At 55.1% G+C, this 14,244-nt stretch overlaps 2 protein-coding genes across 2 annotated transcripts; one reads left to right on the top strand and one right to left on the bottom strand.

Annotated features, from left to right (window-relative positions):
* Positions 1-803: 803 nt before the first annotated feature.
* Positions 804-6,881, top strand: CCDC63 (coiled-coil domain containing 63). Its single transcript, XM_010582275.1, has 11 exons — positions 804-866; positions 1,048-1,211; positions 1,364-1,553; positions 2,677-2,796; positions 3,268-3,449; positions 3,998-4,179; positions 4,630-4,850; positions 5,313-5,387; positions 5,786-5,978; positions 6,377-6,574; positions 6,766-6,881. The coding sequence occupies exons 1-11, from the start codon at positions 804-806 to the stop codon at positions 6,879-6,881; spliced, it is 1,704 nt and encodes a 567-aa protein (XP_010580577.1).
* A 740-nt stretch (positions 6,882-7,621) lies between these two features.
* Positions 7,622-12,291, bottom strand: MYL2 (myosin, light chain 2, regulatory, cardiac, slow). Its single transcript, XM_010582144.1, has 7 exons — positions 12,078-12,291; positions 11,021-11,110; positions 10,290-10,365; positions 9,285-9,389; positions 8,069-8,144; positions 7,937-7,985; positions 7,622-7,807 (listed from the first exon to the last, which is right to left on the bottom strand). The coding sequence occupies exons 1-7, from the start codon at positions 12,183-12,185 to the stop codon at positions 7,709-7,711; spliced, it is 603 nt and encodes a 200-aa protein (XP_010580446.1). The 5' UTR covers positions 12,186-12,291; the 3' UTR covers positions 7,622-7,708.
* Between the last annotated feature and the right edge of the window lie 1,953 nt (positions 12,292-14,244).

Raw genomic sequence — 14,244 nt, 5'->3', positions numbered from 1 at the left:
CTCATGTGCCAAACACGCGAGCGGGTGCTAAGGGATGGGCAGGGGGACACAACCACCCCCTTACCCAGGTTTCATTTCTCCCCTTGGAAAGCAGGCCTGACGCCGTGGAGGCTTCCTTGTCCCCTTCCCAGGGCATCTGTAGAGCAACTGGTGGAGTTAGCTGGAAGAAATGAGGGGCTCAAAGGTAAAAACTGAAGCACAACCCAAAGCTGAACTTCTCCACAGGTGCTATGCACGATCTGCTGTGGGGATGTCACCTGCAGAAATAAATGTTGCAGTGTGGTGAGCCGGACAGGGAGTGGGGAGCCAGGCTTTCTTTTGCCAGCAAGGTGTTGGCTTGTGGTGGGGCTGATTCTGCCTGCCCTCCTGTGCTGGGGATGAGGCTGTGGCCTGAGATTTGGGTGTTGGGGGAGGCAGGGTTGGGGAATATGGGTCAGCTGAGGACACAGGTAGTGGTGGGTCTAACTGCCACAGCTTCAGTGCTTACCTGTTAGGCAGTTTCTCAACTAGAAGCTCACCTTCCCACAGCTGGGGATGTGAGCACTCTTGCTCTGCTCCTGGGTGAAGTCAGCTGGGTTCGTACACATCCCCAGCATGGGTGGGTTTGGTTCTGACTCGTGGTCCTTGCAGTCATGCCAGGTGATAAAAGAGGTGACAACTTGCCGTCACTTGCCCTGCCCTGCTGTTGGCTGTCTGCACCCTGTCCTGGAATCGAGGTGCTGGCTGTGGCTCAGCTGCCGTGGTCAACAGGCACTGATTTCGGTCACCGTTAACACGTCCTTGCCCTGGGGAGTGGTGGTAGCATGGGGGTGGATTACCCAGGAGCAAAGCATCTGGTGCACTTTGCTCTGAAGCTCATGGAGTTGGTTTGTGTGGCTCAGAGTTTCGGGTGGTAATGAATATCTTAGGTGGCAGTGAAGAGCTGAAAGTGGTGACAAACAGCTGGAGGTGGTGATGCCTTTAACCCGCTCCCCTGTGTCGAGCTCCACTGTCTGCCACTGCTGGTTGTGTTTGCTCAAATGACCAAACTCTCCCTCTTTGTGGCAGAGGGGAGGGCCCTCTCTGAGGCAGAAGCTTTCAGAATTCCCTGTGAAGGAGAAAGAAAAGCTGGCTGAAGCTGAGATCAGGAGACTGCAGAAACAGTTTCGGATAGCAGTGCAGAAGAGGAAATCTTACGGTGCCAACATGAAGCAGCAAATGCAGGCTCAGGAGTGAGTGCGGCTTTGCTCTGCTGCATTGCACTTGGAAAGCTCCTCCATGCTGAGATCTGGGGAGCCTGGTGCTGAGATGGGGGGCGGTAAGGACCTGCTCTGGCATTGCAGGTGGGATGTGCTAAATGTCATTTGCCATTCTGTTTTTACAGAAAAGAAATAGAGTCGCTGACTCAAGAACACAAAGAGGTGTCATTAACCCTGAGCCAGATCACGTCCCTGAGAAATGCGATGCTGGATGACAGAAATTGTATGGAGCTCCAATGCCTTTTGCAGACCAAATATCAGTATGATTCTCTGATTAGAGACAGAAAAGCCCTCTTAGCTGACCTGGACAACCAGGTAAGAGCATCTGGACCGTTCCCTGGCTGAGCATGAAAGAACAGAGCAGAGCCCTATGGCTGGAACTCCTCAATGTAAAATGCATTTAATTCAGGCCTTGGAATATAATGCTGCCTCATGGCAAAAGACACATGACAATGACAAATGGTAGAGCCAGGGTCCCATTCAAGTCAGCAGCACTGGCTAGAAAAGTAAGGTCTGACTCTCAACCTTGTTGCCCCACCGGTCTCTGCAGCTCCTCTTTGATGGCACACACCTGCCTGGGGTCACACAACATCCCTCTGCTTTTCCCTTGATCTTTTTTTTCTCCTGAAAAAGAGGCAAAAATGGAACATTTAGTTGTGCTGCTGTGCTTTGCTAAGACATGGCAAATAGAGGAGCAGCAACATCTGAGGGATGTCCCATCATTTCTCCTGAGGACAGCCTGGTTGGATTTGGTCAACAGTGGGGTGAGAGGCCAAGGAAAACCCAGTGCTACAGAAGTGACACGTCCCTGCAGCTCTCTGCTCTGAACAAGCTGCCCAGGACAGAAGTCAGGGAACATGCTCAGGTAGATTACAGTTGCTAGAGATGCTGCAGAGCTTTCCGCAACAGGGTTAGCTTTCAATCAGGGATTTCTTGGCTGAGTCATAGCTCTCCCACCTGCCCCCCGCTTCATTGTTCTCCAACTACTTCATTCTTCTGGTGGATTTATTTCCTCTGGCAGCTCCCCACTTCTGGCAAAAGTTTTCCTCCACTCATACCCAGGGAGGTCTGCACAGATCCCTGTCTGGCCAGCACAATACCACTACCAAAACCCCATCCTCATTGCCTCTTCCACTCTACACAGAGTGCTGCTGCGCCTTGTTCAACACCTGCTGAATTTCCCTCCAGAGGCAGCTGCATTTCCTTCGTGACACAAAAATAAACCCATTCCTAGTTACAGTTTATGTTTCCGCGTGTGCAGGATGGGATCCTTTGGGATTAAATCTGTTTCTATAACTGTGAGCTCATTAATGACATGATTGCTGTAGTTCAGGTCAACAGAGGATATTTTCTTTGGCTAAGTGTCCTGACAAGAGTCCAGAACATAGGGGTGGAGATTATACTTACTTTTTTTTTTTTTTCTTCTCTGTGTGTGCAGATACTAGAGCTTGAGAAAAAGATTGTGAGGGAAAACCAGATAGCAGTGAAGGTGAAGCAAGCGAACTGTAGCAAACGGCTGCAAAAGCAGATTGAGACACTGGAGATGCGTCTAAACAACGTAAGCAAACATTTTGCAGACCTTTGGAGACCATGTGTGGGGCCACGCTGGGGCCTGTGTGCAAAATGCCTTTTAGTCAGGACAAAGGGTAATGGTGCAAACACATTTGGTTGACACAAGCTGCATAAAGCACCTGGCCTGATTGGTCCCAGAATATCTCAAAGGCTCCTTCAAGCTTGGTGACCCAAATGCAGCATTTGTGCCATGCCAAGAAGCCTGAAGGTCTGCACCTGTTTAGTGATAAAACCGAGCTGCCTGAAGCCACCTTGCCTTGGACAATGCCAGCTTCTGGTCTCTACCGTGATCAGCCTGGCCTACTGTTGCCTCCCCTGTCTTGGGGAGGAGGATAGTGCAGGGCAACTTAAAATTTCTTGGGCTGTGTTTGTCTCAGCCCTGGTCAAGGTCTTTCAGCAGAGACCTGAGCCCCCCAGTCCCACACCAGCTTCAAACATTTTACTTCCCTCTCTCCAGGTCACTGTCCATTTCGATACCATCCTGACCAGAAATAACAAGCTCCGAGAAGAGATTGAAAACCTGCGAATCCAGAAAGCCATTTTGGACAACTTCTACTTGAAGCTCCATAAGAAGCTGGATCAGCAGAGGAGAAGGATGAACACTGCTGTTGAGCAAACCGCACAAGCCTACGAGCAGCGGTACATGGCCTTGTGAACCCTCTGTGGCAAACTTGGCACCGATGGGCGATGCCAGTGATGAGTATGGATGTAAAGAGGGACCAACTGCAACTTCAGAGAGAGGATTCACTGCTCTTGTCTAGAGCTGGGTACTAAGGGTTAGGTGCCTGGTCAGTGCAGGGAGACTCGTACCGCCAGGGTGATTTACTCCATCTATCCTAGACGTTTCTCGGGATGGGGTGAGTTGCCCCATGAAGCAGTCTCTTTCCTCTGTGTCCCACCTGAGCCCGCAAGGGGGGATGCAGCAGACCTGGAGCAGAGGCCAGCAGCTCCTGTCAAAGTGAGCCTGGCTGCCACAGTTGGGTGCTGTGTCCAAGTACAAAAGCCTACCAAGAGCTGTCAGCTTGCTGCTGGCCTTGGGCTAACACAGCTGCGCCTGGATGAGAGCTGGGCAATGTGCACAGCATCACGGGGGCTTTCCTAGGTCAGGCACGGAGATGCATGGGAATGGCCAGGAATACAAATCCTTATACCTATGCATGGTGTACCCTGCTGCTCTCTGTGTGCAGGATGGAGGCTCTGGCAAGGATTTCAGCCATGAACGAAAGACACAGCAAAGACACTGTCCAGTACAATGTCGAGCTGCAGGAGCAGGAGCGTGTCCTTGACCAGGAGACCAAACTGAAAACCTTCGTGCTCACCAAATTTACAGACCGTTCTGAATTGGAGGAAAAGGCCAAAAAGAAAAAAGGTATCAGATGAGGGAAACCATGTACAATTGGGACCGCAAACCAGGACTCTGCAGGGTTGGCAAGGGGGCTGCTTATAGCACTGTACCCCAAAGGCAGGACCTCTCCCCCACCTGCAGGCTCCTTCACCCACCCTTTGCCCTAGAGAAGAAGAGGATGAACCAAGTGTCCAAGTGATAACCAAGTGAGGCCACCCAAATCCATGTGTCTTGGGGTGCCCTTAGGGTAGAGGGAGGGATGGGGAGGCAGGGAACTGGGATGGATCCCACTGTGTTTGTCCTATTCCCACGCAGACTGTGAGCTCCTTGCTTAATTTCTGAGTGAAATAAAGACACCTTCTGCCCCCCCTGCCCTGAGCACCCTGCCAAACCCCACAGCACCCACAGGGGAAGGCTCTGCAAAGGGCAGCCTACAGGGACATGCACAGCCCAGGCCCTCTGTCTCTCCCTCAGCCTTGAAGGTAGCCCAGAGGGCAAAACGGAGCCAAGGGGAGAGCTTTGAGAGCCAGGAGGTGGCTTACAAGCGTCTGCTGGAGCTGGCGGAGGATGGGGACATTGACCGGCTGGTGAATGGCTTTATTGAAAAGGAGGGGAAGAACTTTGCCTGCTTCAGCTACGCCACCGAGCTGAACAACGAGATGGAGAAGATGCAACGGAGGATCAAGGACCTCCAGGTCTGTTCCAGGCTCTTCATGTCTCCCCTTTCTCAGCTGGTGATTGGTTTTGGGTCTTGTATGTGTCCAGCATCACTGCCCACACCAGAGCCCAGCTCACAGCCTGCCACATGGGTGGTATTAGGGGAATGCAAAGGGGTAGCCAAAAATATAATTCCAATAGACAGAATGCTGTGTTCTCAGAGCTAAAAGTGTCTCAATGCTGCCACCGTGTACCCAGCAAAAAAACTGCAGTATCCAGGAGGGCCAAGAGATGCCACGGCTGTGTGTGGGGCTAGCTGGAGTGAGAAGTGCTGCCTGTTGTGGGGTCATCACCTGCCCTCCTGGCCTGGGGACACTGGTCCCCAGAGGGGTCAAGTGGAATGTCCCTGCTTCCAGGGTGGAGGGATGGCCCCAGCCTCTGTTAGGCGCATCTGGTGGGCATTCAGCCAGTACCCCCTCCATGTGCTTGTCTTTACACAGAACGAAATTATGGCCCTCATGATGGACCAGGAAGATGCAGAGAACAGCAGCCTTCATGTCCTGAAGGAGCTGGAGGTATGGTGGCTGGGATCTCCCTCTGCAAGGGCAGCAGACCCCTGTCTGGCCCAACACGTGTTCTAAGGAGTGTGGTCACGTCAACGCTGCTCTGGCCATTGGCTAGAGAGGCATGGGCAGAAAAGGACCCTGCATTGGCTTTGGCAGCCCTGTGTCCCAGTGCATGATGAGAGGGTGACTGCAGGGCTCCTGCCAGCCTTGGTCCTCCAGCGCCTGGGGCCTCATCTGCGGCAGGGGGAGCTTGGGATCCCCTTCATAGAGCCTTTCCCCTGCAGGGATGGGAGCATCCCACAGCCTCTCCTGGGATGTCTCCAGTGCCCAGACTGGAACTGGCCAGCACTGGGGTGGCGGGGAGAGCAGGGGGCTGGTGTGACACCTAGCAATACCTTTGGTGATAGGAAAAACTAATGGAAACCACTGAGGAAGCCAACCGGTACGAAGACAAATGCAAAGAGAGCAGCAAAGTTCTGGGCCAGCTCAAAACCGACATGGAGGTCCTGTTCAAAGAAATCAACTGTGACGCTACGAAGATAATGAAGCAGCTTGGAGAAAACGGGCGGATCACAGATCTGAACCTGATGCAGTTTTTTGGTGGGTCAGGGCTACCCGTCTTCCCCCACCACATGGCCTGGACCTTGTATGTCTACCACCTGCTTGCTACTCTGTTTTAATTGGGCTGTTTGTTTTCCCATGCCCTATCATGCGTGGGCATCCCTAATGTGAATTTGGGGTAGCAAACTCCCAGCAAATTCAGGAGCTGACCCGGCTGTATAAACATCCCAGTGGATCCCCCAAGCCCTCATCTTGGCTCTGGGTGTGGGACCCAGCCTTGGGCCCTTACCCCTGGGGATACAGGCTGCCTGACGGCACTCCCTTGGGGAAATCAATGGATGCCCGGCTCAGCAAACAGCCAGGGGTGGGTTTGGGCAGGGGCCTGGTGCAGGGGCCTGGTGCAGGGGCCCTGCAGGACGGTGCTCCTTCCCACCCAGGTCTCGTGGAGAAGAAGGCCAATGAGCTCCTGCTGATGGAGTCCATCCTGCGCTACACGTCGGCCGATGACTCGCATCCGGCCCAGCCCTTCACCAACCCGCTGCTGGACGGCACCGGCCTCCTCCGGCCGATGGATCGGGCCCAGCTCTGCCCACCGCCCCCCACCCTGGACAGCAACACTGACGCCATCGACACCTGTGAGTGTGGGAGGTGGGAGGGAGGGGCTGTGGCCATGCAGCCAACCAATCCACAATTCCCCCCTGGCTGTCCGGCCAATCCCCCGCTGTTACCTGTCCACCCCAGCCAATCCCAACCAGCCTGTCCCACCCCACCGGGTATATAAGGGCTGTGACTGCGCACATGACGGGGTGGCCATTTTCTTGGGCAGTGGAAGTGCCGCTGGACCACGGTCAGCTGCGCCAGCTGATTCTCCAGAGCCATGAGAAGGAGTGGGGCAACGCCACCGGCATGGGCAAGAAGGGGAGAAATGGCGTTAAGGTGTGAGCGCCCAGCGGGGATGAATTAAATAAACAGTTTCACTCTTGAGCTTCCCCTCTGCTTCTGCAACCTGGATATCATTCCATCTCCTTTCCCCTCTGGAAGGAGCCCAACGCCTTCTGCAGGCTTCAAAATCTTGCCGGGTGGTATTTCGGCATGGCTTCGCCCACTGCTGAGTGCAGCCACAGCCAGGGCAGAAACAGCTGTTCTCCAGCAGGATGCCGTCCCTGTTGCACAACCCAACGTGCTTCCTGCAGCTGGGCATCACGTGGCTGCTAGGGAGGAGATGGGGACCACGGTCCCAGTCCTGCACCATGCCTGTTCGAGGGGCCCGGGGAGGGTATGGGGGGAAGCAGGGGGGGATGAGCACACTTGCTGTATGTCCCTGCTAAGCTGGGAGAAGCAGGCAGCTCTCTGCTGCCTAAGTAAAGCTGAGGTCAGTGCTGGTCCTGGGTTGGTGGGACCAGATGAGTGCTAGCCACAGCCCAGTGCGAAACAGGCTGTTTGGGGCTGGGAGCTGGGCTAGCCTGGGAAATGGCGATGCAGAGGGACCCGAGGGCACACAAGGGTGATGTGCACTGGGGCCAGGAGGCTGAGGGCAGTGGGATCTGGGATGAGTCTGGGAGCTCCCGCTGGGCACGGGCACACCATGCAGACACACCATGCAAGGCCAAGCACTGCTCACACCAGTGGCTGGATTTCCTCTCATCAAAAGGCAGTTTAATGTGGATGCCATTTACGTGTTCCCCAGAGGGAGGGGCAAAGCGACCCTCCCCCCCGTGTGACCTAGAGAGAGGCAATCTCACAGTTCCAGCCCCAGCGCTGAGCGTGGGCTAGTCCTTCTCTTCGCCGTGCGTAATGACATGGACAAGGTTTTTGTAATCCAGGTTGCCCGATATGTCTGGAGGGAAGGCTGCGAACATCTGATCAATCTGCCGGGAAAGAGCCAGGGTGAAAAGGTGGCACAGAAGGGGTTTGTGGCTGGGGCTGGGAGAAAGGCTGGGGGGCCTGTCGGGATGGAGGGTGTGGGAGGCTGGCAGAGGGTGGGAAGGAGCTCGTACCTCTTCCTGGGAAAACCTCTCGCCCTGCGTCATCAACATTTCTTTGATGCTGCAAACAAGAGAGCATGGTGAGCACCAGGGGGGCCTCGGTGGGGATGACTGCCCCCCTCCCCTGCACACCCCTGCACTCACTAGGCGGATTTCAGGCCTTTCCCCTCTGGATCGAACACCTTGAACGCATTCAGGATCGTCTCCTCCGGGTCAGCACCTGCAGGTGACGTGGCCATGGCCATTGGAGGCAATGGAGAAGGAAGCCATCTGCACCCTCCTGCTTTCCCCCGCCTTTTGGAGGAAGATGGGGTGCAGGCTGGGAAGCAGGAGGCCCTGCAGGAATGCCAACCCTGCAGCTGGGGCCTCGAGCACGAGTGCTGGCACGAAGAGGAGCAGATGTAGGGTCGTGGTGCGTCCACAAAGCAGGCTGTGTCACCACTGCCCTGGCAGCCAGCGTCTATCTAATCTTTCGAGTGTATTTATAGAGCTCCAGACACAGGGCCTTGGGGCTGTGTAGCCTCCTGGAGATCTGCGGGGAGGCTGCATGCCTTGGGTTGCGTAAATGATACAGGGTGCAGCCGGACGGGGCCATTCGGTCAAAGCCATCCTGTAGCCAGTGCCCTTGCCAGGGTGGCTGTTGGTGCTGCCATTAGTGTCAGCAGGCTCAGAGTCAATGCAAGATGTCCCATCCCCTCTTTCTATGGGGACAGCAGCATCATAGCCTGTTGGTTTTTTTATATGGCTGGGGGAACTGGGACACAGAGACCTGCTCATACCCCCCCAACCGCCTTTGGGACTGTTTGTATTACAAGGCAGCATGAGTTAGGGGGCACAGGGACCTCCCTGGGGACAGTTGCTCAGGGTACATGACTCTGAGTTTGTTCTGTCTGTGGTGTCTCAGGATGGGGAGGCAGGGAGAGTGCCCAAGTCCAGGATTTGGAGGACAAGGACTGGAGCTCTTGGGGAGAGAGGCTGTTGCTGGTGATGGTCCCACTGAAGCCTCTATCTTTGGGGGGATCCCTGTGACGCCACTCGGAGAAGGTGGCACTAAGGGATGTGGGAGGGATGGATGAGGGAGATAATTTCACAAGTATTCCCATTGTCGTCCCCAGGTGTCACCTCTTGGCTGTGGTGTGGGCGGCATCTTTGCTCTGACCCACTTCTTGGGCTCTGTACACCACAGTATGGCAGTCGGTGCCACCTGCCTTTCCTTTAGCAGCTCCCATCTGAGGCCTCCAAGGAGCCTGGAAGGGTGATGGAGGCCCTGAGAGTTGGGTGGCTTCCCCAGGTGGGACAGGATGTTGCTGATGGTGTGGGTGCCCATCAACCACCCCCAGCTCCCTGGGTGCCCTCTCACCCTTGAGTTTCTCCCCAAACATGGTGAGGAACACGGTGAAGTTGATTGGACCAGGTGCCTCCTTTATCATCTCATCAATCTCCTCATTTTTCACATTCAGGCGCCCTAAGGGAGAGCAGCGTTGGATGAATCACATGTCCATGTCCAGCTGTAAATGCATGCAGACCTCCAGGCTCTGCTCTATGTGCGGGGGGCTAAAAACACACCACAGGAGCCTTGACCTGGAGGTTTTTCCCCCACCCAAGGGAAGCGGCAAAGCCATGGAGAGCCACCTCTGACAAGGAACGGCAAGGGAGGATGGGAGAATCATGTGCTGGCAGAGGACAGGTGGGCTGGACATCTCCTGCTCTGGTTTCTCAGGCTCCAGGATCACAGAAAAGAGGGCTGTAAAGGACTGAGCTGTGCTGCTTCTTTCCCTCACTGCTGCATGGATCAGCCTGCTTCAGCCCTCCTCGATAGATGTTTTGGGTCAAAACCACCAGCGCTGTGGTTCCCCCTGGCCCCTGGTGTCAGAAGTGAAATGGACTGAATGCCTACATCCTTCTACCTGAGGTTGGGTTGTCTTTGGGACTCCCCAACCCCATCGCTGGTTTGTCTTGGCCTCTATGATAAGAGAGCCAAGCTCACAACTTCATGGTTTCCCACAAATCCCATACATCCCCCTAATGCCCATACACCCAGGGATGCTGTGGGATGGGCACAGCCAGATGCTGCTTAGCACACACAAAGGCAGGGAGCATTTGTCTCTGTATAATCCAGGAGCTGGCTTTCCTCTAGTACCTACAGGATTAAACACCCGCTGCTGCGGGAGCTGCTCTGAGTCACCCCACATAGGATCTCACTGGCTAACAGAAGTGGTTTTGGATCGGGAGGTATTCAGCAAAATAGGAGATCCAGTTAACCACTGGGGCTTGGTTAAATGGGGGCTCACACCTGGTTTCTTACTTAATAGGTCTAATGTTGTTGAAGCTGTAGGGGAGGGGAGGGTCCTAAAAGGGGGCTCACCGAGCGCAGCAAACGTGTCTTTCAGATCAGCCTTGTCAATGAAGCCGTCCCGGTTCTGATCCATGATGGTGAATGCCTGGAAGCACAGGAGGAGAGCAGGGAGCACATGGAGAAGGAGAGTTGTCAGCCTTTGCAAAGGCTTTAGTACCCTTCTCCTCCTCCCTTTGACTTGGATGGGACAAGGGCACTTTGAGCTCTCCCAGGATGGGACTCTGGGGGTCCTCACCCAGCGAGGGAGCAACAACCATCACCCTAATCCAGCAGGAATCCTGGCCCCTGCACCCTTGGGTGATGCAGGGTGATGGCTTCCTACAGTAGCCCAAACCCTAATGCCATACAGATCCTCCCCTTGGCCAAAGCCCTGTCACCCCAGGATGAGACCAACAAGGGAGGACAGCCTGAGCTATCAGCTCCCATAGCTGGGACCAGTTATCCCCGTAACATGAAAAGCTCCTGGCACAGTGGGTGGGAGCTAGCTGGGAGATGTGCTCCTGCTCTCCTGGATGCTGCCGGCTCCTCTGTGGGGTGCAGGCTCCTGGGAAGCTTTGAGGCGATGCCGTATTTAACAATGTCACTGAGTTGTTATTCACACTTTTAAAATAAACCGACTCAAAACCAGGCATGCTGCCTCTTGTCGCAAACCAGCTGTCACCGATGTGAAAGCGCTGAAGAAAGAGCTGAAGGTCACATTGCATCAAGGACCCTCAGTCATTTCTACCAAAACCACCTACCTCTTTGAATTCCTGGATCTGGGCCTGCTCGAACATGGAGAAGACATTGGAATTAGCACCTTCAATCCTCTTCTTGGCTTTCTTGGGTGCCTGCAGGGGTTCAAGTATGTATCACTAACTCACTGGCTTTTTATGGTGTGGAATAAAAGCATGAAACTACCCTATTCTTAGTTGTGAGTCCTTCACGGTAGCTCTGGGCTAGTGCTGCCACTGCACTTGGGTGCTTGGTGGTTTTCCCGTGCATTGCTCAGGAGCTCTGGGCGCATGTGACCCTCCAAGATACTGAGGGACATTAAGATCCCTGCTTAAATTACAGCTCCATCTTTGCTTTCCCGATGAATTTAGGCAAAAAGGTCCAAAGAAAGATGAATTGGGAAATCAGTTCCCCACCAAAGGCTATGGCAGATAAAAGGATCGGCACTGGGGTGAGATCTCCCTGGGTGGAAACGCAGGCTTGGGAGCACTGCTGAGGTTGCATGCAAGGGCTGTAGTTGTTAGGTGCTTCCTTACCTTTCTCTGTCTCTTGCTAAGAACACAGCACTTATTGAAATGTTTGCCTATTAAAAAAATCTGCCTTCTCCTGTGCTGAGGCTTGAAACAACCAAAAATGGCTTGATGTGTCTTTTGAACAGCAGGGGAGGACAGAGCCGTTCACCCTCCCACCCTGCCTACTGTCCCTCGGTCCAGCCGCATGCTCCACCAGCTTTTCCCTCTAATTGAGGGGGTCTGCCAGGAGGAGGCAGAGCGGGAGGATTTTGGGGGACACAACAGCCTTTCCTCTCACTGCATAGAAGAAGGGAAAGCAGAAAGATGGCATTTGGACCCCAAAGCAGTCTGTCTCAGAAAGCTCTGCTAGCGTGGGAGACACCTCTGTGTTCCCCATGGGATGCTTTCGATGCAGCCAGATGGCTTGCTCACCCCCTTTCCAGGGCAGGAGGGAACCTTGGCCGTCAAATCCCTGTCACCTCCATTGCTCCCTGCCTCTTAAAGCTATCCTGGTGAAAAAGCTAACAGATTTTGCCTTTTCCCGCTGGAGCTTTGGGCTCTCAGTACTCACCATGGCTTCACACCGATGTTGCTGTGAGAAGTGTCTCAGAGGCAGTCCCTCGCTTCCCCTGGGCTGAAACAATAAATACATCCCACTCTGGGTTAAAAATAACCTCATGCCCACTTTTGGCTGTAATAGGTAAGTTAGCCACCCCCAACCCTGTTGTCTCTGACTTTCTCTGTCCCTCTGTCTCTAATCTGGAATAGCAGCTTGTTGTTGTCACTGGCTGACGTGACATGTGAGCCAGAGACGGTTTCAAGGTTAATGAAGTGCCAGGCGGCCCCGCAGCTCCCACACTGGAGATGCTGACCCACGGCAGGGACTACACAGGAGCAATCCCACCTGCGTTTGTCACTCGGGCTGCGGCTGGACTTTTCCCCTTCGCTGGGACATGCAGGGAGGACTTGGCCTGGGGGGACCCCCTGCTACGGTCCCCCAAGCCTTGGGAGGTGGATGTTTCACCTCGGTCCTGCCAGGCATCTCTGGGAGCCTTCATACCCCATTTCAGCGTTGGTATGGCAAAGCTGGGTGCTGCTCGGCTGCTGGAGGCCGAGGAGCCCCGCTGTCCTGGGTGGAATGGGGTCCCATCGCTTGTGATGCTTGAAGAGCAGAAGAGGCTGCCGGCCACCCCATCTCTGGATGAAGGGGACCATCCTGCCGCAGCGCCAGCTCAGATGCAGTGCCCCATCTGAGAGTGCCAGGACAAGGCCGGAGGCGGATGCTGAGCTCCTGCAAAGTCGGGCAGGCACGCAGGGCTCCTCTTTCATGTGTCACCCCCCACTGAGGCACCTGTCACCCAGTTAAGCCAAACACTTGCTCGCCCTAGTCCAGGCGAGACACACACAATTAACTCTCCCCATTCCAGGCTCTGGCAGCCGGTGCGGGGCCACATCCTGCAGCACCCAGGAGCACCGGCATCATGCTGCCCAGCTGCCGCAGCTCACCAGCCTGAGCACGGCACGGCCGTCCTGGCCAAAGGCTGCATTTCTGCAGCAGGAGCCACCGAACCCGCAGACAGGCAGGCAGCAATCCTACAAAACCTCTGCTCGGGTCCAAGACCCGTACCCACCGCCCTCACAGAGCAGAACCACTGGCGACTGGGGCAGTTCTGTTTTGTCTTCAGTATTTTTAGCCTTTTAATTTTATCTCCCCTCCCCTTTGCCTTGCCCTGAGGCTGTAGGCGTGCTGGGGTGGGAATGGTGCTGGCAGCGCAACGATGCCTATCAGCCACTGCCACGGCCCCCCAAGCTCTGCCATGCCTGGCATGGCCCTGACCTGATGGCTGGGGCACGGGGGGGGCTGCCGGCCTCGCTGCCCACGCTGCTGCCCTGGCATCGTCCCCTCCGCATGCTGAGGAAGCCGGTGGGGCGAGCGGGAAGGACTGGGACAGGGCTGGGAACAAAAGGGAGTGTGAAACCAGATCCCTGGAGCTCCGGGCTCTGCCCAGACACTGCCCTCCTTCCCCCAGAGGACACAAATATCGTGTTTAATCCCTGGCACTCGCCACTCGGTTGCACCTCGACGCCCAGCTGCCACGGCCAAGCCAGCGAGGATGCCATTACAGGGAGGATTTAAGTAGGCAGCAGGGAAATGCATAGGAAAAAGTACCTGGAGAGGAGAAAACTCCTCATCCAAGAATGACCGCCTCGTCTGGATGAAGCTGCAGCTGAGGGAAGGGATTTCAGGATGGGTTTTGGGGTCTGTCTGAGCAAAAGGGCAGGTAAGAGAGGCGAGGGGCAGAGCTGGGGTGAGGACCAGCCCCAGGCACGCGGGCACAGCCGGGGATGAACGGGATCAATCTCGGCATGGACGCTCCCTCCTCCTGCCAAGTTCAGCTGGATTCATCGGCCAACCGAGCCCAATTACCTTAATTTGCAGCATTAAGGAAAAATCCATAAGCATCAGGGAAGTGATGTGTAGCAGTTTAACGGGACTGGTCGGCCATGGAGCCGCCAGTGCTGCCTGAGCACTGCCCGTCCCTGGCTCCGTGTCCATGCCAGGGCATGGCTGGTGGCATGGGAGGCAGCCCTGGAGCCGCAGAGATTTCCCAGAATATTTTTTGGTGGGGAGAGAAGCACCATTTCTGCCTGCCCAGCCTGGAAGAGGTCAGATCTCAGTCTCTTCCCAGTGTTGCCCACACTGTGGTTGGGGTGAGATGGTGGCTGGGGGCTTTGAG

Source organism: Haliaeetus leucocephalus, unplaced genomic scaffold (genome assembly GCF_000737465.1).
Source record: "Haliaeetus leucocephalus isolate CR32 unplaced genomic scaffold, Haliaeetus_leucocephalus-4.0 Scaffold840, whole genome shotgun sequence".
Taxonomy (NCBI): domain Eukaryota; kingdom Metazoa; phylum Chordata; class Aves; order Accipitriformes; family Accipitridae; genus Haliaeetus; species Haliaeetus leucocephalus.
This window is presented reverse-complemented; position numbering and strand designations above follow the sequence as displayed.

Coding starts and splice junctions, on each gene's coding strand:
- MYL2 (XM_010582144.1), bottom strand. CDS start 12,185: ATGAGGTTATTTTTAACCCAGAGTGGGATGTATTTATTGTTTCAGCCC. Junction 10,366..11,020: donor AGATCCAGGAATTCAAAGAG/GTAGGTGGTTTT, acceptor CTGTGCTTCCAG/GCATTCACCATCATGGATCA. Junction 7,808..7,936: donor AGAGGTTTTCCCAGGAAGAG/GTACGAGCTCCT, acceptor CTTTCCCGGCAG/ATTGATCAGATGTTCGCAGC.
- CCDC63 (XM_010582275.1), top strand. CDS start 804: ATGGGGGTGGATTACCCAGGAGCAAAGCATCTGGTGCACTTTGCTCTG. Junction 867..1,047: donor CTCTGAAGCTCATGGAGTTG/GTTTGTGTGGCT, acceptor TCTTTGTGGCAG/AGGGGAGGGCCCTCTCTGAG. Junction 5,979..6,376: donor GAACCTGATGCAGTTTTTTG/GTGGGTCAGGGC, acceptor CTTCCCACCCAG/GTCTCGTGGAGAAGAAGGCC.